The sequence below is a fragment of the Dromaius novaehollandiae genome, chromosome 5 (assembly GCF_036370855.1).
Source record: "Dromaius novaehollandiae isolate bDroNov1 chromosome 5, bDroNov1.hap1, whole genome shotgun sequence".
Classification (NCBI taxonomy): Eukaryota; Metazoa; Chordata; class Aves; order Casuariiformes; family Dromaiidae; genus Dromaius; species Dromaius novaehollandiae.
In genome coordinates this window covers 25415729-25436226 of record NC_088102.1, presented here as the reverse complement: position 1 = coordinate 25436226, position 20498 = coordinate 25415729, and the positions used below count along the sequence as shown (strand labels likewise).

Below are 20498 nucleotides of genomic sequence, written 5' to 3'. Positions count from 1 at the left end.
TCCCCAACTGACACAACTCCACCAGAGTCTCCTTGTTGTAGCTCCTCACAGCACGTGGAAGGGAAGGTGGACCACCAGCCACAGGCAAAACTCCCTGAACTAGAACTCACGCCTTTTTCATTGAGAAGCGCTCTCTCTCCTTTTTCACTGTTGTGTTTATTAGCTCCACTCTGACCCATAGCCCCCTACTAATTGAGACTGGGATCTGAGGTGGTTCTGCCAGTATATTGCAGGTTGGATATCTCCCTGCCCTAAGCTCTGCTGATGCATCCCAAATTCTCCCCAAATCCTCATCCTCGGTAATTCTGTGCTCTTCCAGGTCCCTGGAGGACAAGACAGCTGGAGGTACAGGGTGAAATGCAGTTTGCTCAGTGTGAGCACAGGTACCATAGTTGATGCTATGATCTGTGACACCCAAGTCCATTCCTCCTGGTCTGCAGGTCGCTGGTAGGCTGTGTGAGGGACTGGCTCAAAACAGACTATCTGGCACATCCTTGGATTGTCAGCCAGTGCTACTTAGCTCTTCTAGGACCTCACAGTGCCTGGTACTTTAATCCTATTCAATTTCAGAGCTAAACTGGGTTGATCTAGGAGACCTGGAAAGGTCACTTCATTCCTCCAGTGATCTCTGCTGGTGATTCAGGTGGGAACATATTTCCCCTCAGTCAGTACTTATAATGCCTGTGTGTTATTAGGGGAACTGCACTGTAGGAGACCACATGGCTGTGCTACATTGTCCGCATGGGTGATTCAGCATGGTGGCAGCATTCCCCATGAGTCAGTGGTGGCTCCAGGTCCTACCTAGAGGGATGAAGGGCTGTCCCAAGTGGTCTTACAGCTGTCCCTGTTGCTGTGCAGCAGGAAGGGTTCCAATTCCTCCTCCTTATTTGTAGCAACTTGGGACACTTTCATAAGGATGGGTGTTTTCTGGCCTATTTCTAACTGGTCTCATGTCCTCTTGGAGATTCAGCTGAATATAGGGCTCTTCATGCCCTGTCCTAAACATAATAGTGCAGCAGTGTTCTGTGGCTTCTTAAACAACTGTCTCGCTCCTCTCAGAAGCAGCTGCATTTCAGAGGTGGGTAAAGCAAGCTCATCCCTGTTTGTCTGTTCTTCTGCAGGACATGCTGTCTTTAGTATCCCTGTTACCTCTTTTACCACCTCTGCTTATGGGGAGGGTTGCCTGTTTGCTGCTTACACTGTGCGACTGATGACATGACTGGGATAATTTATCACAATGGTCTTTTAATTGCTTGTTCAGCACTCTGCTGTGGAGCACCGTGCCGCTCTCTGATGGCGGGGAGGGACAGGGATGGGGTGTCAGGCTGAGGCTGCTGTGTTAGTGTGTGGTGAGGGGCCTGCTGCTCTCAATGATCCTGGTCCTGTGGATTCTTGCTTGCTCCTAGGAGGTTTTTAACTTTAATAAAATATCTGGGTGATAAGGATGCGGCAGCATGGAGGGACACAGCAATGACAGGATGATTTAAATGGCCTTTCAGTGCCACTTCATCTTCACAGACATCATAGATCAGATTAGCAAGGGATTCAGGAAAGGAAGGGGGAAAGTGGGGGACAGAGTGACGGAGGGAGGGGAGGGACCCATGTTCATTCTGGTAAGCAGATGGACAGGCTGTGTCTCCCCCCACCCCTCTCTGCTGGGCCCTGCTATTATTTACAGATGGAAACACCTAAGTCTGCCCCCGAGTGGCATCTCACCCTCCCTGGTAACTCTTCCCATGCCTACCCCATGAACATCTCTCTGCTCCTACCTGCCCACACAGAGACTATCCCTACCTGCTCTAAGAATGCTACCGCCTTTCCCCCATTTTTTCCTCCTCATTACCAGACACCACTATTCTTCCCCATGGGAATTTTCTCCTTCATATGCCAGGCAAATGTTCTGAAATACCCCCTGACCCTATAAACATCTTCATGCCCCCTACACAGACCCCTCCATGAATGCCCTGAAGGATGCTGCAGTAGATGCCAACAGCTGCCCCATACGTTTGTCAGTGTGAGGGGCTGCAACAACTTTGCCTGGGACTACCGGCATGCTCCGGCTCCTTGCTTCCCCCAGTATCGACATGCTGGGGCTGCCTCCCCTCCCTGGCAGGTGCCCTGCTGTGGGTGGCAGCGTGTGACAGGCTCCTACCTCCTCACAGGTCTCTCGCAATCTGGGGAAGCTCTACAGCGAAATGATCTTTGTGAATGGCTTTGTCCACTGTGACCCACACCCAGGCAATGTGCTGGTGAAGAAATGCCCAGCCTCTGGCAAGGCCCATATTATCCTCCTGGACCATGGCCTCTACCAGGTATGTGATTATGGGGGGCTTCCAGGGCCTGTGGGGCTGCCTGTGGGTATCAGGCTGGAAGTCCAGCTGCAGCTTTGCCTCCTGAAGCCCATATGAATGGATTTTTCCTGTTACTCCCATCACCCTCCCTGGGAATTTCCTACTGCAAAATGAGGTGCATGGAGCAGCTTTGGGGTGCGAGGCTTTCTTCCCTGGTCTCTTGTCCTCCATGGACTTCCCAAGGCCACATCTCCCTCCCCAGGTGCTGAGCGAGTCATTCCGCATGGACTACTGTCACCTTTGGCAGGCCCTCATCAAGGCTGACATGAAGAGGGTGCAGAAGTACAGCCGGCGGCTTGGGGCAGGGGATTTGTACCCTCTCTTTGCCTGCATGCTCACCGCCAGGTCCTGGGAGTCTGTCAACAGAGGCATTGACCGGTCGCCAGTCTCAGCCAGTGAGGTAGGTCCTGTGTGTCCTTCCTTCTCCTCGGATACCTTTCCATTTTGTAACTACCTGCATCACTGATATTGCTGTGATGTTGGGCAATCCCTGGCAGCTCTGTAGGAAAGTCTGCACTGATGACTGAGCTACAAAAAGCCAGGCATCCTTCTGCAATGTATTTTATGGTGGCTGAACTTAATTTCCCAGTTTTACTTGTCATGGGTTGCTTGAATTTTGAGTATTTTGGTGGCTAAGTGTTCACCAATTCTGGCAGAGGAAACATTTGTAAATCAACCCTTTCTTAAAAAGAAAAGCATTGAATGCAGCTGTGCTGGGAACCAGTAAGGAGGATAAGGTGAGGGTAGAAGAGACATAAAGGCTTGGTGGGAAGACACGAGAAGGATAATACATTATCACTATTCATGTAAATGATTATCAGCACTGATACATACTCCTAAAAACCCTTGGAAATTACCTCCCAATCAGAAACCCTATTAACTTGGAGTCAAGGTTGCTTAACTGCAAATTCTGTCAACTCAATCACTACAAATCTAGGAAATTGCCACTTAAATTTTCTCCCCCTTTCCTATCCACACATGCTGGGATCTTTCTCACACCTCCTAGCGCTCCTGGCACACTACCTTAAGAATAGCAGCAGCCCCATCAGCCATGCTGTTTGTAGAGATCAGCATGTAATGATGTGATTTGAGTAAATGGAGCAGTGTTTGTGTCTAGAAACACTTTGTGTCCTATGGTTTGTTTTTATCTGGGTGCATTTGTAGTAGATAGGATGAAATTCATTTAAGTAGCATTAAAATATTATACTGTGAAATTCTCTTCTGGAAGCTCCTTTGGGTCAGGGTTTGATTCTGATGGATGTGGTTGAATTTGCTGTACAGTGCTGCCATTATCCAAAATAATGAGTAGGTCAGATACCTTGGGTAATGGAACCCCCCTAGTAGTATGCTTGCTTTGTACCTGAGCTAGTTCTCTGTGTATCAGAAATAATATAAGCACTGTCTAGTGGTTCTGTGCTCGATCTGATAAGTTCTGGAGCTGGTCGCTCCAGAAATAAAGCTCAGAGGCAACCAAGTGACTCCACAAAGATCTGACTTCGATACAAGGCCGGTGTTGAGTCTGAGCTAATAAGCCACGTTTGTCCTAAACTGGTTTGTGTAAATTATGCCAGAGGTGTGACTGCGGCCACATGGTGCCTTGTGTGGGCTAATGAACTTTGTCAGAGCTGAGTTGCCTGCATGGAGCCAGCTCTGTTGTCTTTGCTGACATAGCACAACTCATGCTGAAACTGGATAATCCTGCCTCAGATAATGGGAAGCTGAGCAGATGTGCTGTGGCATTAGGAAATGAGCTGCTGCTTGCCCTTAGTTTGGAGGTGAATTTGAGAGATTGTATCAGCAGCAAGAGCCAAGCACTGTGTAGGCAGGTGCCATGAGCACAGAGCTCTGAACAGTGTGCATGGGGACATATTGACAGGAGAGTAGCCTATAAGACAAGGAAGTAGCTCACCTGATACAAAGCCTTAGCTATGCTCAGTCTTAGCTACGTTCAGTTTTGGGCACTGCATCTTGAGAAAGGTGTGATGAAATTGGGGAAAGTTCAGTGGGAAGCCACAAGAAGAGCTGGATGTCAAGCACATGCAACCCATGAACAAAGTCTGAGCAAGCTACGGCAAAAATAGTCTAGAAAAGGGCAGGCTGAAGGGAGACATGATAGTGATTCTCAAATCTGTTAAAGACTGCTGCAAACAGGGCAAGAGGTAATGGGCTTAAAATTCAGCTAAGGAGATTTGGGTAAACCATGAGAAAAGCAGTATCTAATGGCAAAGCTAGTGAAACACTGATATAGATGGTCTTGGGAGGATGTGGGTCACATCACCAGGCAGTTTTAGGAGCAGGCTGGGCAAATATCTGTGAGGATTGCCATAGATGTAGTTGTTCCTGCTGTGAGGCAAGGCCAGGCGGCTGACTGCTCAGGGTGGCTGCTAGCCTTATCTTATTTTATCATAGTGTTTTGCTGCATCTTGCAGTAGTCTTTGCTATTGCAGCCAAGGGGCTTTTCTCAGGTCCTGTGGCATAACTCATTTCTTTGCCTGTGCACAGGCTTCATCCTTGACAGAAAATGACACTTCTGATGACAGATGATGTGGTTGTTTTGTGATGTGGACAAACAGCTGGAGCTAAAAATAAAAAGGAAGGAAATAGGAAAGAAAACAAGAGATTACCTATATGTGCAAAATAAAACACCCCGTGCAGTGATGCTGGTTAGGATAATGGGCTAAGAATCTCAGGGAGGAATTTTCTGCCAGCGAACAGTAGAACAGCATTTAGGAGAGCTAAGCCTCTTCTTGTTGAAGCTTTGTGCATTTGGTCAGTGTTGGAGGCAGGGCATGGGTATCCATATGTTGTCACCAAAGCAGCTGGGATGCTGTGTTAGCTGTATGCATCACTGACCATCATGAGCTGCACAGTAGATCTGTACAGCCCATTGGTCTGTCCCTGTATAATAAATCTTAAGTTCACAAAGGGTTGGTGTTAGATCCTCTACCATGAAATATAAGGCTGCCATCCATTCTTCTATGGGAGAAAAGGTTTTAGACGTGTCCTTCCCTTCCCCCAAAAGGAACCCTTTCCCTCTAGAGGAAGTCACATTTACTGCCCTCTGCATGTGCCCTGTTCAAAAGTGTTCCAGAGACTTTTATTTGGATTTTCTGATTCCTCTCTGGAGGAAGAGGAGGGGGCACTGCATGTGTATGAGATCAGCTCCGCACCACACTCTCCTACATTCACTGGGATGCTGGGTGAACTTTTAGATCTAAAAAGAGGCAGAAGACTGAGCGCTGTCTGTCTTCCCTGCTAAGGCTGCTTGTCTTTGGAGGGAAGCCCATCTTAAGTGGCCCTGACCCTTGCCTGATGGTTGTCATCAGGCTTTGTGATCCTGGGCAGGGATCAGGGTATTTGTTGGAAGCTGGGAGACCAAAGAGTGTGAAAGATTGCTTTGCATGTCCTTGGTCTTACAGTCTTTCCTTAAGCATCTGCTATTGACTGTTGTCAGATGGATACAGGACTAGACGGACCCTTAATCTGACTTAGTGTGACAGTTCTGTGAACTTGTGAGTTCGCACGAAGGTATGCATGGTGTTTTTACACTCCTGTTAAGCTGTGTTGACAACAGAGGACTAGACTAGACCTTGGAAACAGCTTCCTTAATATAACATAGAGCCATCAGTTGCATGGGATGGGAAAATATGAGTGACAAGGAGCCGCCTGGCTGGCTTTGCAGCTTTCCCCCACCTTCCTGGTCAGTCCTGTGGTACCTGCACCTCTCTCAGCTTTTGGACTGGTGAGGCAAAGCTGTCTGAAAGCCGCAAGGGTGGTAATGATGCCTGATTGTTGTGTGCTGCTTGGGGCCAAGAACTGAGATAGCAGCAAGTACCCTGCTGTCCGGAGAGGTTATTAATCCTGCCGGTGAGGCAAAGGGTCCTTATCCCGCTGAAGGGTTGATGGAATATGGCGAGAATGAGCTGTGCCTGTGCTGTGATTGCTTGGGACAACCTGGTGCCTGCAGCAAAACAACAGGAAGAGCTTTTTAGCTTCTGGCCTACAGTCACATTCTGGCAAAATACCTTCTCCTGCCAAATCTTAGCCATATGTGGATGTGGGTTTCCCATGCTCTCTCAACCTCTCTCTTCTCTCTCCCTGACATGTCCGTGACCTGGCTGGCTGCAGGACATCGAAATCCGGTCCAATGCTGCTGCTTACCTACCCCAAATCACCCAGCTCCTCAACAACGTCCCCCGCCAGATGCTGCTGCTGCTGAAGACCAATGACCTGTTACGGGGGATCGAGTCAGCCCTGCAAACGCGGGCCAGTGCCAGCTCCTTCCTCAACATGTCTCGCTGCTGCATCAGAGCTGTCTCCACGTGAGTTTCTTCCCTTGGCACCAGAGGCCTAGCTTGGATCTTGACCTCCTACCCTTGGCTATGGACCTCTCCACATCTGCTGGATCCTACCCCTTCTCATTTATGCATCTCATCCTCTTTCTGCACTGTCTGCACTCTCACCAGGTTCTTCTCAGGACCAGTCTCTTATCTGGGGCTGGGGATGTGGGTGGTGTTGGAGACCTTAGGGTAATGTTTTGGGTTTGGCCCTGTAACTCTATCCAGAAGAGGGGAAGGGGCTTCCTGCTTATTATAAGCATCATTACTGGAAAGTACTTGCAGGTAGGAAAGATCTGCAGGTTCATGGCTGTCTCTTTCTGCAGCCTGATCTGGGGATCAGGGCTCACTGTGACACTTAAAACCTGGGAACAGAAACCAGGCAACTGGTTTCTACCTGTGGATCTGATCCCTACTCACTCTTGTAAGTCAATTTACTTCCGCTGCCTCAGATTATTCCAGGCTGAGTGGTGGGAAGAGAACCAGGATCCCACATGAGCAGGCTGTCTCCTCTGCCAGATTTATGCTAAGAAGACAGTCCCCAGCTCCTCAGGAATATTTGCTTGGAGGAAATCCCTGCTTCCTGGAGTCCCCACTGCCGGTGATGCTCCAGAAGTGGGATGGTCCCGTCCCCACGGGGAGGATTTGTTGTGCTGAAGATGTAGGACAGGCCTCCTTCCTGCCAGACTGCACGCTGCAGGATTTAATGCCACTGTTTTTCATTCTAGGTATCAGAGGAGCAAGAGTCACTCGCTTTACAGGAGGGCCCAGATCTCACTCACAGAAGCCCTGAGCCTGTGGCAGATCAACTTGTATGAACTCTTCCTGTGGCTGAAGGGGTCCCGGCTGGGAAACTGGGTCATTGCTCTCCTTAGCCGGATGCACCATTGCACACACTGACGTGAACTGGTGGGAGAGGCCTGGGTGCTCGCTCTCTCCTGCTCTCCATGGCACATTTGCCTTTCTGACTGTTTATGTCTATTGCAGAGGCTATTTTGGAGTCTTGTTCCTTGTTACATGCTGCACTGTCCCTGCCTGTTATAGCTTTCTCTGTGGCAGCGAGGGATGGAGCTGGGTGCCAGGGCTCTGTGATTTTATGCTTTAGGAAAGGGAAGGGGGGGATACGGTGTGCTGGGAAGGGCAGGATATTCGAGGGTCTCTCTGTTTCCCATCTCTACAGGACCCTAGTGGCAAATTCCAGTGGGACTGCACAGGAAACAAAAACCTTTCCAGAGGTTTTTTTTGAATCATCCTACAGAATTTTAGAGAATCACAGGCCCGCCTAGAATGCCCCCAAATATTTCACAGCCCCTCAGAGAGAGGCAGTAAGTCCTTTTAAAATCCGATAGGGTTTGTATTAGTAATTGCAGAGTCTCCTTAGTCTGATTTCTGTTCAGGTGTACAGAGAGTTTCTCAAAAAGGAATATGATCTAGCATAGAGCTGGCACTATTGGATTCACTCACAGTGCTGGGGTGAAGAGGAACCTAATGGTGTGAGCAGTGGACTGGGAGCCTGGCTTTCTGAGGTTCGTCTCCAGTCCTGTCAGCAAGTGCCTCTGTGGTTTTGGACTTTTCCTGGCCTGTTTCCTCACAAGTGAAATGGGGGAAAGGACAGTGGTCCTGCCTCTTACCCAAAATTCAGGGAAGGCAGGAGGAATGCCAGCTTAGTGCTCTGAAACTGCTGGTAATGTCTGTGTACTGTACAGTGGTGCCACACAGCAAAATAAATGTGTTGCATCAAAGACCTACAGGGGAGGGATGCCCAGCTGTGCACTCAGGGTGACATTTTGGCCTCTAACCTCAGTCCTGTTTCAGTTTCTCCACTGAGTGAGTGATGTCAGGCAGTGCTGTTAACTCTTTACAAGCCAAATGAAATGCCACATCAGTCCTTCCGCTGCCCAAGAGGTTTGTTCCACATCCGGGTCCTCTGGTGCTGTGTCAGACATGTGTTGGGATATGGTGATGGAGCTGGTGTTGTTTTGCTGGAGTGATGCACCACTCCTTGCCACCCAGATCCATGCTGAGCCTGCCTCCTGCCTGCCTGCAGGAGCATGCTGCAGCCCATCCGCGAGACGTCACTGTCCCCATGCTGTGCACTGAGCATTTTGTCTCATCACTGCCTGTGACATTTCACTGCTTCTGCTTCAGATGAAAACCTGCCACTGGCTCAGTGGTGCAAGCGACAGGTCTGATGGCTTTGACTCTGCAGCTGCAGGATGGGTGCCAGAAAGTCTTGTCCAGAGGCCTCCCTTTTGCCAAGCATACCTTGGATCTTGGGAGATGTCCCAGCTCCTTGTGAGGATTCCTGTAGCCAGCAAGGGTGAATGGAGGTGACTGCTTGGGTCATTTCAGCCTTTCTCAAAAACTGTATTGGTGAATGAGGAGTCCCATGCTGGGCACGGAGGATGGGATGGGAACTTGCCTTTGCTGTCAGCAAGCTTGTTAAGGTGAGGGTCATTAATAAGCCACCAGGCAGTGCCTCAGTGCAAGCCATGAGAATGCATTTTCCCAGTTTGCATTTTCCCAGTTTGCACAGGTGTGAGAACCCACCTCGCTGTGTGTCCATTTGCGTGGGAAGGGAGGCAGGGCATAGAAGTGTGGGTGAGTGCATGTGTCAGTCCTTCGTGATGAGCTAATTCTCTTGCTGGCTGCGTGGGAGAGAGAAGGGATGTAATCCAGAAAAGATACCTGACTCTGCCTGTGTGCTTGGGCATGAATGAGTCAGTATTTGCAAAAGTGTCCTTGCTTGTGGCAGTGATTGTGTGTGTGTGTGCTGTGCATGTGTGCACACAGCCCTGTGGCTTAGGACTGCCCAGAAGGGGTGTCTGATTGGTGGAGTTGTCAGTGGAGAATTACTGAACATGAGTTTTTGGTCTCCTGCGCAGACCAACTCCCTGACATCAGCATTAGCTTTCTGAGCCCTTTCTGTGGTGGGGGCAGAACCTGAAGCAACACACTCTCCTGTCTTTGTTAAGAGCAAGAAAAGGTGGCCAGGTAAGACCAAATGTCCTGGCAAAGCCTGTCCCCAGCCTATGCAATGGCAGGTCGAGATTATCCCTACTTCTAGGCTGTGTGACACCATCTGGGAATGGAGTGGGGGTAATTGCAGTGGTGAGACTCTAAGTCAACAAGGAATCATAGGAGCCCTCGGGTATTGGTCCTGCAGCCTGTACATGAATAATCTTTGCTCAAATGAGCAATCTCACTGAATCAGTGCCTTGCTTAGGCAATTATAGCCTGTAGGCTAGCCACCGTGGGTGGACCTGTCTCATTCTCTTCACAAATAGAGAGCTCTGCTTGCAATGTGGCTAGGTGCATACAATGAAGTCCAGGAGACCCTCTAGCAGTGGTCACGGACTGCATGGCCCCTTGTAGCTGCCCCTGCAGATGCCTTTGCAGTTTCCTGCGGACACATCTGGACAGACTGACTGGAGTGCTGTCTGGGTCTCACAAACATCTGTGTGTGAAAGCTCATATTTCAATAAGACCCTCATCATACCCTTGATTTCCAGAGGATCCTGTGTGGTGGAGAGGCTTCCCGAAGCTGATGTTTGCATTAACCACTGATTTTAGAGTTTACGGCCTCAGTTGAGCCTGTGCTTTCACACCACCTAAATCCAGCCACACAATTACTAATCATGCTGCCTGAGGAAGATGCTAGCTCTAAACATGGAAGGAAACTAACTAGCAGCCCCTCCGACTGTCATTTTTGGCAGCGTGCAGCAGATAGAGAGCAGCGCGTGTTTGAAAGAGCTTTGTCTATTGGCATTAGACTCTGCCAGATGACTGCCTGCTTCAGTATTACCAGTGGGACTCCTCAGACAGTTTTGCTCAGCCCTCACCCTTCCCCTAGCCAATTGATGAGGGTTTGCCTGAGGAAAGAACATGCAAACACCCGGAGTTTGACCCTTTAACATTCCTGGCTTGACTTTTTGCCGAAAGCTCTCAAAGGTGAATGTGTTGAAAGGGTTTTGAAAAGACACCTCCTCATCCCAATTTGTGGTTGTCAAACATGGGTAACCTGGATCTGCTCTGTGCACTTGGCCTTCCCTTTCCACGATCTGAATTTATTGATGTTTTCACCAGCAGCAGACAGCCGCTGCTTCCCTGCTTGCAGTTGGCACGTGGGCTATTCTCTCTCTGCCTGGGTTCAGCTGTGAAGGAACTGAAATTTCACAGTGCTCCCTGTTTATTGCAGGCACTAACCATTTGTCTTGAAGCAAACTCCTGAGCCCACAAACTCCTCAATACTTGCAAGTGTGGTGTTGGAGCTGGAGCCAGAGATGCAAAGCTGATGGGCAACTCCTCGCTCCTCTAATATGAAATGTTAAGTGGTGGCTTTGTAGAATGTCCCATCCTAAAGGCTCTCAGTGCTCTCAGAAGTGTTGAGGAGACAGCAGTCATTTAATACAGCATTTAAATGTACCATCATTAGGTTAGGTGGAAGTGGGAAATGGGACTGGCAGGGTGGGGATGATGTTGCCATGCGATACTGTGCAAGCATTTAGGGCATGAAGTGAACAGGCTTTTTTTCATATCCAGCTGAAGAAAAAGCCAGAGAGAGCATTAGTCCTGGCAAAACACCACAGCCTTTACCTAACACATCCAGTGAACTTTAATGATGACAAGTGGGTGGCATATAGATTTGCAGATCATGGCTGCGTGGTGCCCTCTGCCATCCCGCAGGGGTGCGTGAACGTCGTGCAGTCACAGCTTTCCAGATGAATCACTCCCTGGTTGTCACAGCAAGACACTGTGGCCGACACACAGCTGGGCCAATCCCAAAGTCATTCCCCTCCTAAATGACTGCCTTGGGTAACCTGCTCCACCTTTCTTGGCAGGTTTCTTCCACCCCCACTATTGCTTCTCTCACTGCACCCCTAGCACTCTTCTCTGCCTTGTACCCTGGGCCTAAGGGGCACGGGCGGGCTGCCAGGTCCTAGAGCTGTCAGGGCAGCGACGCAAGTGGCAAGCTGTGCTGGGACACCCTGCAGCTGGGTGAGATCTGGAGAGGCCAAGCCCTCAGGGCTGCCATCTCTCCCTCTACAGGCCCTGACAACTGGATGGCTAGAAATGGGGAGGGGAGGACTTCTTCCTCCTCCTGGGCTCCTCTCTAGGTACAAGAAACTGAGGCTGGCTTGGGCCTCTGCAGCCTGAGCTGTGGCCTTCCCCATCTCACCCCAGGGGATGTGTTTGACCCCGGGTGATGGAGGGAAGCCGGTATTGCTGCTTTCCACCTCAAAAGGCACAGGGCAAACAAACAGCACTGAGACACAGGGGTGTGGGGTGGGGGGCTATGGCCAGTCCTGACAGCGGGGATCTGCTGGTGTTGCCGAGCTGGGAGGTGGGAGGGCCCCACCACGCTGCGTAAATCCATGTCCATTTGGAGGCTGCTGATCCTCTGATAGCTTGAGTAGAGGTGCTGCAAGGTGTAACAGGAGGGAGGGAAAAGGGAAAGGGAGTAATTGGAGCCTGTGAGTTTATTCATCACCTCCCTTTCAATGTCTGCGGCAGAGCAGCAGAACAGCTACTCTCTGATCCGCCCCAAAGAGCTGTCTCCCTCCTGATGCCCGCAGGCCCAGCCTAAGGTCTTGATCGCTGTAAGAACACAGCAGCTCCCTGGGGACTCCTGCTGCCTCTGTGCTGCTGCCCTTCGACGCTGAGCAGTGCCCGCGAGGGTCCCGGCTCCTCGACACCTCAGCCGAGGCTGCAGCTCTGCTGACTGCCTGGGCTGTGACACCTCCCCGGGGGAGCTCCCTGCGCAGCCAGGGCTGGGCCAGGGGAGGCAGGACAGGGAAAGTCCAGTCGCGAGCGCTGCCACTGCACAAGTACACTCGTTTCTCTGCTGACAATACCAACCCAAGGGCTAGCCCTGCCTGCGAGGGCTCAGTTTGCAACTGCACAGCTCACTTCACCTACGTGTGGGAGGTGCTGACGGCTGATCAAATCAGTCACAAGCAAACAAGGCCACGGAGGAAAGGTGCTCCCACCACCATCCTCGCTTCTGTGTTGCTCCAGAAAATTCTAGGAGGGGCTGCCAGGCTGCAGACTTGATGAGATCCCCCCTGCCCCTTCATGCATATCTCTGTAGGCAAGCTGCTGCGACTGCTGTATGCTCACTGTCTCACCTTGTGCTACATGAAGTGAGTCGGCAGGGCTCAAAGGCTTTCTGCTCCTTCCGATCACCAGTCCCTGCGTGCTCCTGACTGGAGGTGGTAATAGCCACCGTGCCCCCATCTCTCGCGAAGGGACTTAGCCTCAGCCACTCTGCTGCATCATTGCAACGGGTTAATAACGGTGTTGGCATTCAAGCCAGGCAGCAAACAGCTCTTTGAAGAGCAGCGTGATGCTATGTGCTCACGGCAATTAATTTTCTTGGGAAGAGTTTGGGATTTGGGGAGGCAGGGGAGGAGGGTTGAGGAAAGGAAAAACCAGAAGCGACCGCCACCCTTTCTGGAGTCAATATCAAACACAGATGTGGTTCTAAATTGATTTGTGATTGTTAAATATGGATTGCTTTCTCTGCTTTGCTGTCACAGCTCACCCAGATGCTGTGGTGGGCAAGATGCTATCTCTGGCACAACGGAGGGTTCCCCCTTGCTCCCCCAGCCCCGCGTGCCCACTGCAGCGTGCTGCTGGCTGAGGCACAGCGCTTCGCAGGCATTTCAGAGCCTTTTTTAGCTCTACCCCTGTGGAGCTTTCATGTGGCTCTTTCCGTCCCTCCTCCACATGGGACTTGTTGGCGTTTCCAGCGTGTTTTTTGTTCCAGTCAGCCAGCCAGCAGCTGTCACTCTGCCGGGGATGACGGGCTGTTGGATGCCGAGCCTGGGGCACATGGGCAGGCTCAGAAGCATTGCCTGCTGTGGCTCTCTGTAACGCAGGCTTGCCAGGGGCTGCTGGGAAGCACCGCTTGTCTGCCAGGCTCACCAAGGGGGCCACGGGGCTCTGCCAGTGCAGGGCTGGCCCTCTTCCAGCCCTTTTGTGCATGTGAAGCAGTGGGGGCAGCAGGGAGATGCTGCCAGCCTGCTCGCACAGGGCAGCCACTCTCAGTGCTGGCCAATGCCCTCCAGCTGCTCCCCATGTGAGGAGGTGGCTACGTGGGTCAGACGCAGATGGGAAGCATGTCAGTGGCAGGGTCACTGAGTGCTGAGTGGGGCTCCCCCAAGCCACACTCCTATCTCCTTCCACAGCTCTCTGGGAAATGAAGGCGCTCAGTGCTGCCCACTGCTAGGTCTCACCTTCCCTCTCCTCCTGGCTCACAGGAAGTGCCTGGACCTTTTTCTCTCCCAGCCTGTAATGTGCCTATGGCTGTGCACAAAAAGCCTCATTACTAATAATTTACAATATTCTGTTTCCCATACAACCACCTAGCAGAAGGGATATCATAGAGGAATGAGAAGTGTGAGCTAGCTCTTATAACTAGAAGCACCTTTCTGCAGGGAAGAAAAACTACTAGCTAAGTAGCAGAAGGGTTACGGTGGACACCAGGTAAACATGAGCTAGCAGTGTGCTCTCACTGGGACCAGCGGAAACCACATCCGGAGGAGTGTGGCCAGCAAGGCTAGTAATCCTCCTCTGCTTGGTGCTGGTGAGTCCACACCTGAGATACTGTGTCCTATTACAGTTCTCTGAGTTCAAGAGGCATGTTGAAAAGCTGGAGAGGGTGCGGAAGAGGCTAGCAAGATGGCCAGGACCTACAGCGCATGGCCTACGAGGGGAGGTTGAGGGAGCTAGGCTTGCTTAGTCTGGCAAAGAGGAGGAAAGGAATGATCTGGCAAAGGTTGGCAACTATTTAAAAGGAAGTTACAGAGACAATGGAGCAAAACTATTTATTGTAGTGGCAAATGATTTAACAAGGGCCAATGGCCACAAATTGTGGCTTGGACAGTCAGAGTGGACACACATAAAAACCAGGAAGGGTGAAGAAGTACTTCTTTACCAGAGAGGGTGTCCATCCTGGGAGGTTTTCAAGATCTGGTGAGACTGACCCATGGCTGAGCTGGTCAAGTGTTGGTGATAGTCCTACCTGGAGCAGGAGGTTGGACGAGGGACATCCAGAGGCCCCTTCCAGCCAGCATGTCCATGATGCTGTACAACCACAGCACAAACCAGGGAAGGCCCTGGCTCAAAACAGTCAACCAGTGAGCACTGTGGTTAGGATGAGCTTGGATCTGGGTTTTGCTCTCCCAGACTTTCCCCATTGCACCAGTGTTTGCACTCAAATACAAGATAATGTTGCTGCCCAGAGCTCATCTTTGTTTTTGAAGTAATGCCCAGGCCAGCGTTTGCAGACTGTTTCATTTGTTCATTTTCAGAGCTGGGGCTGTGATCGCGCGTGTCCTGGCCAAAAGCCAGGCTGGGTAGTTAACCTGGTGGTTTTAAGTGGCCAGCAGCCTCTCAGTCCCTTCCTGTCCAAAACCCATGTGTCATGGTGCTTAGTGTGGACATGCAGTGCACTTTTCCAGGAGCCAGCTGTGGACCCATTCCTTCACTCTAAGGCTGCCTCAGGCTTTGAACAGGATTTAAAATAGGAGTAAGTTCTGCTTACATGCAGTTGCATGCTTCTTGAGAGAGCTAGAGGGATGTTAAGTGACCTTTTTGTAATGAGAATCAGGCCCCATAGAGAAAGCACTCAGCATTTCTCCGGCTGAAGGCATTCAGTACGTGTTGTGTCAGGAACTGCACCCAGCCAAGTGCTTCCCTATACCTCCTCGGAAGGTTGCAACCAATTCTCTGCGGTGCAGGGATCCAAGTCTCTGTCATCTTCAGGGATCGCTGCAGTGCGCTCACTGTCAGGTATGCTTGAAGGAGCCCTGAAAGCTGCAGCTAGGGCAAAATATGATTGTGCACTTAACTGTGCTTATCCTGCTGAACTTGTGACACATTCAGGAAGTACCAACCTCCCAGTGGAGTCTCAGTACAGCTCAAAATGATATTTTCAAAGGGTAATGGCATTTATGGGTTGGCTTGTGTGTCCCGGAGACCCTCCCTCTGTTTGCAGTCCTCCTTGGCACTTCAGATCGGCAATGATGTCGGATCACTAGCTGTTGTCTTTGCACATCCTGCTTCTTGATCCGATCTTCTGTAAACCAAATACTTTGATTTTTGGTGTTCTGGTAAATAGTGTTCATTCAGACTGCAGGCACAGTACAGGCTAGGGAAGGGCTTCGGTAATTTGTTTTGTTTTGTTTTGTTTTATTTTCATTCTCTCATTTGATTCTGATTCTTTTTTTGCTGAGGCCACTCTTCCCTATTCTGATAAAGATGAGTACTGGTAACACTCAAAAAGCCCCTTCCTATAGCTGGAGCACCGCAAAGAGGGGAACAAAAATTAGGTCCAACGTAACAACACATATCTGTATGTTAAAATGCATGTTACCTGCAGGTAGTTTGCAGCCCTGCGGTTCCTGGCTCATCATGGATCTAAGCAAGCAATCAAGTGTCTTTCCAGGGTGGCTGCCCCTGTGAGCTGTCTGCTGTGGCGCTTGGCCACAGGAACCTGCTATCGTGTCAGCTAATAGCGCCTCTAACTTTAATAAAGCAAAGATGGAAGAGATTGCTAAATGGTAGCTAATAAACAAAGTGACATGCATGAGGCCTGGTAATATAATATTGCTCTTAAAGAAAATATGAAAAATAGTAATCATGGCCATTGTTATTACTATCTTGTCCTTCACCATGCCTAAACTATCCATCATGCTGATAAGGCTGAAAGGAACACCCAGCAATATAAGATGCATATATCACGGGGAAGCTGGTTATGTGGCTGCCCATGCTGCAGCCCCTCTGTGCTGGGCCTGCATTTGCTCCTCTGCGTCATGAGACCGTCAGATAAATCTGAACAGAACCAAAGCACGAAAAGCCTATCAACGTAGCCACCTTTAGTAGAGGATCAGTAGTGAAATAGCCATCCTGCATCAGAAGGCATGGGAACCTGAGTAATGAGGTGATGTGGGCAGGGGATTTATTCTGGTGTATCAACAGATCTGAAACGCATTGGTGTGAGCCAGACAGAGCCATAGGGGAAGAGAGAGGGAGGAAAGCAGATTGTTTTGCACAGTGTGGAAAGTCAGCTAAAAGCATCATACCACTGCCAACTTTGTGCAGCAGGCTGAACAGTCAGTGTTGTGGGAGTACAGCTCTGAAGAAATTATACTTGACTTTTCAATTTTCTTCCTAGAGAATAAGACTCACTAAGGATGGGGAATGAAAGGGAGCTTTGTCAGACTGTGTAAGGCCATCCAACCCAGCCTGCGCTGGCAGCGGGTTGCTCCCTGCAATTTATTCTTCAGCCCTGTTCCTGCTTGGTTCACGCGATTCATGCAACTGGTTTCATTTGGAGACTGCTCTGTGGCCCCACTCCTGGGAGCTACGTCCCAGGTCCTCTGCCTGCGATTTCCGCTCGTTGCTGCCGGCACGCTCCCTGCTACATGCACTCCCCAAGCAGCTGGCTGGGTGAGGGCTGGGGTGAGCGCCCGCATGTGGGCAGGGGGCTGCAAAGCTGCTTGGGCACTCCCGTGCCCCATGGCATGGCTCTGCCAGGGCTTGAATTTCCCTATGGGTGTGGGGAGCAGGCAGAGCTGCCTGCAAGGCTGGGTGAGGGATCCCAATCCCGGTGGCGGCAGTGGCGGTGCTGAGTACTCTGCGTAAGCCCCCCACCCCAGAGCCTGCCTTCTCCTGGGGAGGAGAAAGAGCTATTTGCCATTTCGTGCTGCATGCTATGCATGTAGAAAGCATGTGGCGGATCACAACGATGGGCTATTATTTTTGGCAGTTACCCCCTTCAAACAGTTAGAGGCCTACAGATGCTGGAGCCTGACTGTTGAAATGAAATGTTGTTAAACCTGGGACATAAATCACACACAGGCGCCAGAGCACTGAGTGAAGGCTGCCACTTGAGCTTAGCACAGCCTCCGTGTGCAAGTGTCGTGGCCGATGTGGTCTCCTGCCCAGGACCTTGCTCTACTGGGCCATGCTGTAGCATGCCACACGTCCCAGATGGCCCCTTGCAAATACATCCTGCTGCAGCTGAGGCAGCTGCTGAGCAGAGACCACAAAATGGCTCTCTGCCTCTTTCCCTCACGGATCAGCCTTTGCAGGCTGGTCTCTGATTTTTGCAGTCCCCCCGTCCCCACACCTCTGGCCATTGTCGGGGGGGCGGGGTGCAGGAGGAGAGGGGATGCCTCCTGGGAGGGAGGAATTTTGGATTGCAGTAGCTCCTGTTGAGAAAACACAAGAAAAGTGTTAAAAAAGGCCTCTGGGCTGACCCAAAGCAAACTGCTGCACCATGATGCTCCCTGAGTAGGTGACCTGATGGTGCTGTGTCCTGCCAGGGTCACCTGCGGCTTCTTCAGCATCCAGCCCAGCCCAACCAAAGCTTGCATGGAGCCCCTCACCTGTGAGCGGGGACGCGTCGCCTCCCCTGCCTCAGGGAGGCTGTTTCGGTGCATGCTGCTAGCGGGTAAATGCACTATGGAGATGGATGGCAATGTGTCTCCCAGGGCATGGTTAGGGTACCCAGGTCAGTCACAAGCTAAAAATAATCAAGCTGCCATCTGAATTTGTGTGCAAGTATAGTGCAGCAAGTGTGTGCGAGAGAGGGCGAGGAAGAGGGGCTGCCACGCTGCTCAGCTCTGCCATCAGCAGCACGTCTATCTGGAGGGCTGTCAGTCACGGCAAGTAAACACACACACACACAAAATGACAAAGTTTGGGGCTATCCCTGAAAGATCAGGCCGGCTTATTTGCATATTAGCTCTCACACATCCCTGTTCCATGCTTTCGCATCTCGTTTTCATTCCTATGAACTCTTAGAGGAAGGAAAGGAAAATGTGTCATCCCCGAACCCAACCAGGGCTTAAGCTAAAGGACTATAGAAGATTGCTGAGGGCTTCAGGGACATTTAATCAAAAAAAGAAGGTACTTTGATCTGCCCACCGCTCAGAGAGCTCCAGGGAGGCCGGTGCAGCCCTGGCCATTGAGCTCTGCCTTACAACACATGCAGACCCAGGGCCCCCACTGAGGTCTGCTCAGCCCTGGGCACCTCACAGGCATCAGCCAGGATGGGTGGCATGGCGTCTCATGGGGGACGCTTTCGTTTGAGGTGGGCTAATTACCCCCATCGGCTGAGAGCTTCCAACTCATGCCATGTCTCTCCCTGTAATGCAGCTGGCTCTTGACTCTGGCCACCTCCCCCTCAGGCCGGCCGGCTCCCGGGAACGCCAGGTCTGTCCCTGTCAGCCAGCAACAAAGACAATTACAGCACCGCCAAGTTAAATTAGCGCCGGCAATCTCCCTCTCCCTTTCACTGAAACACTTACCTGAAATTAGCAGCGGTCGGCGCTTCGCAGAGGTGAACACGATTGTGATTATGAATGCACTTCTTGTTTGTCTTTTCAGTGCCGAAATCCTGTCAGCGAGGAGAAGCGATAATAACATGCTATTAAGTTCTTTCTGGATAATGTAATTCAGGAGTCAGGAGGCAGTTTGGTCATTTATGCCTTTGAAAAGCTCAGAATAATTTTCAGTGTCATTATCTTCCATTTTAAAGAGCCCGTTTCAAATATCAATATACAGAACCCCTCTCCTCACCGCCTCACATTTGCTTTTGTGGTTTTCTCCCACCTTTTGTTCACATTTTCTTTGAATTTTTAGGGATTTTGTTTTTGTTTCCAATCATTCATGCACCCTGAAACACATACACCCGTGCCCAGCCCATTTTTCGCTCTCCTTTTCTTTCGTAGTGGATTTGGGAACTCACACGTATTTTATTTAGCACTTCTAATTTCAGTGGCTGCTGAACCAGCTGCTCGTGACGCTGGAAGATTTTGGTCGGTTTAGGCCTCCACTGAGGAGGGTGAAGGGTGGATGTGGAGTCGAGTCCAGCAGGACACGAGCAGGACAGCAGGGCTGGCAGGGAAAGATGGAGAAGACAGGAGCTGCCCTCCCTCTCTGGGATTAACCGGGAGCGGGAGCGCTGCTGGGGCTGGCGGGGCTGGCGGGGGTCTGGAGCCCTGTCTGTGGCCACACGTCCGCCTTGCCGCCCCGCCATGCCTGCGAGCGCTGCTGGGCCGGCCCATGCTTGCGTTCATGGGAGTGAAGGAGCAGGGCTGGGGGAGGCTCAGCCACCGCGGCATGAGCAGCTGCCCTGCTCTCAGGGCCTCTCTCCGTCTCGCTGGGCACAGCCTCGCCACGAGTTGTATGCAGAGCTTGATGCATCATTATGTTCTTTGCTCATGCTTTTGTCAAGTGTGTGCTCCACCATAAGCAGTTAATGGATATTTTTGCCCTGAAATTGCCCCCAGGATAGGGAGCCCGGAGCCTCCCTAGCAGATGCATCTTCAACACCAGCTTACACTGCAGGCATGAAAACAGACAGATGTCTCCGAGTGAATGCAGCAAAAATTCCTATCCAAAACTGGGGCAGGAAAATAATCCGGCTCCTCTCCTGCATGCACAGAGCACAACCAAAGAGGAGAATTTTATTCATTAAGTTAATTGGCAACAATCCCTGCAATATCAGCCTTGGCCTTAAGTTGGTTTCTAGTCCTGGAAAATATCCTAGCCCTCCTATTTTAAAAACATGAAGGTACGCAACTCCTTCCATTTTTTAATGTACTGGCATTGTCATTGTTTCATTGCGAAGAGGAGGGCTAACGCCCTCCATTTGCTGCCTTCTTTCTCCAGAGGGAGAAAGGGGTTCTCCCAAGTATAGTACAGAAAATTTGCAGGCAGCAGGTGAGAGTCACATCCATCATTAATCTCGTCCATATTGTTCAGCAGCTTCCGAAAGAACTGGCTGAGGCTCATG

General features: G+C 50.8%; 1 protein-coding gene across 11 annotated transcripts in view; it reads left to right on the top strand.

The window, feature by feature from the left end:
- The window catches only part of ADCK1 (aarF domain containing kinase 1), an 88716-nt gene extending 78002 nt beyond the window's left edge, over positions 1-10714 (top strand). For all 11 annotated transcript variants that reach the window (XM_064512248.1, XM_064512244.1, XM_064512246.1 and 8 more), the window contains 4 exons: positions 2163-2312; positions 2554-2751; positions 6480-6673; positions 7417-10714. In XM_064512248.1, the coding sequence (XP_064368318.1) occupies positions 2163-2312; positions 2554-2751; positions 6480-6673; positions 7417-7588 (714 nt within the window). In that variant the 3' untranslated portion in view covers positions 7589-10714. The remainder of the gene's footprint in view (positions 1-2162; positions 2313-2553; positions 2752-6479; positions 6674-7416) is intronic.
- Positions 10715-20498: the final 9784 nt, after the last annotated feature.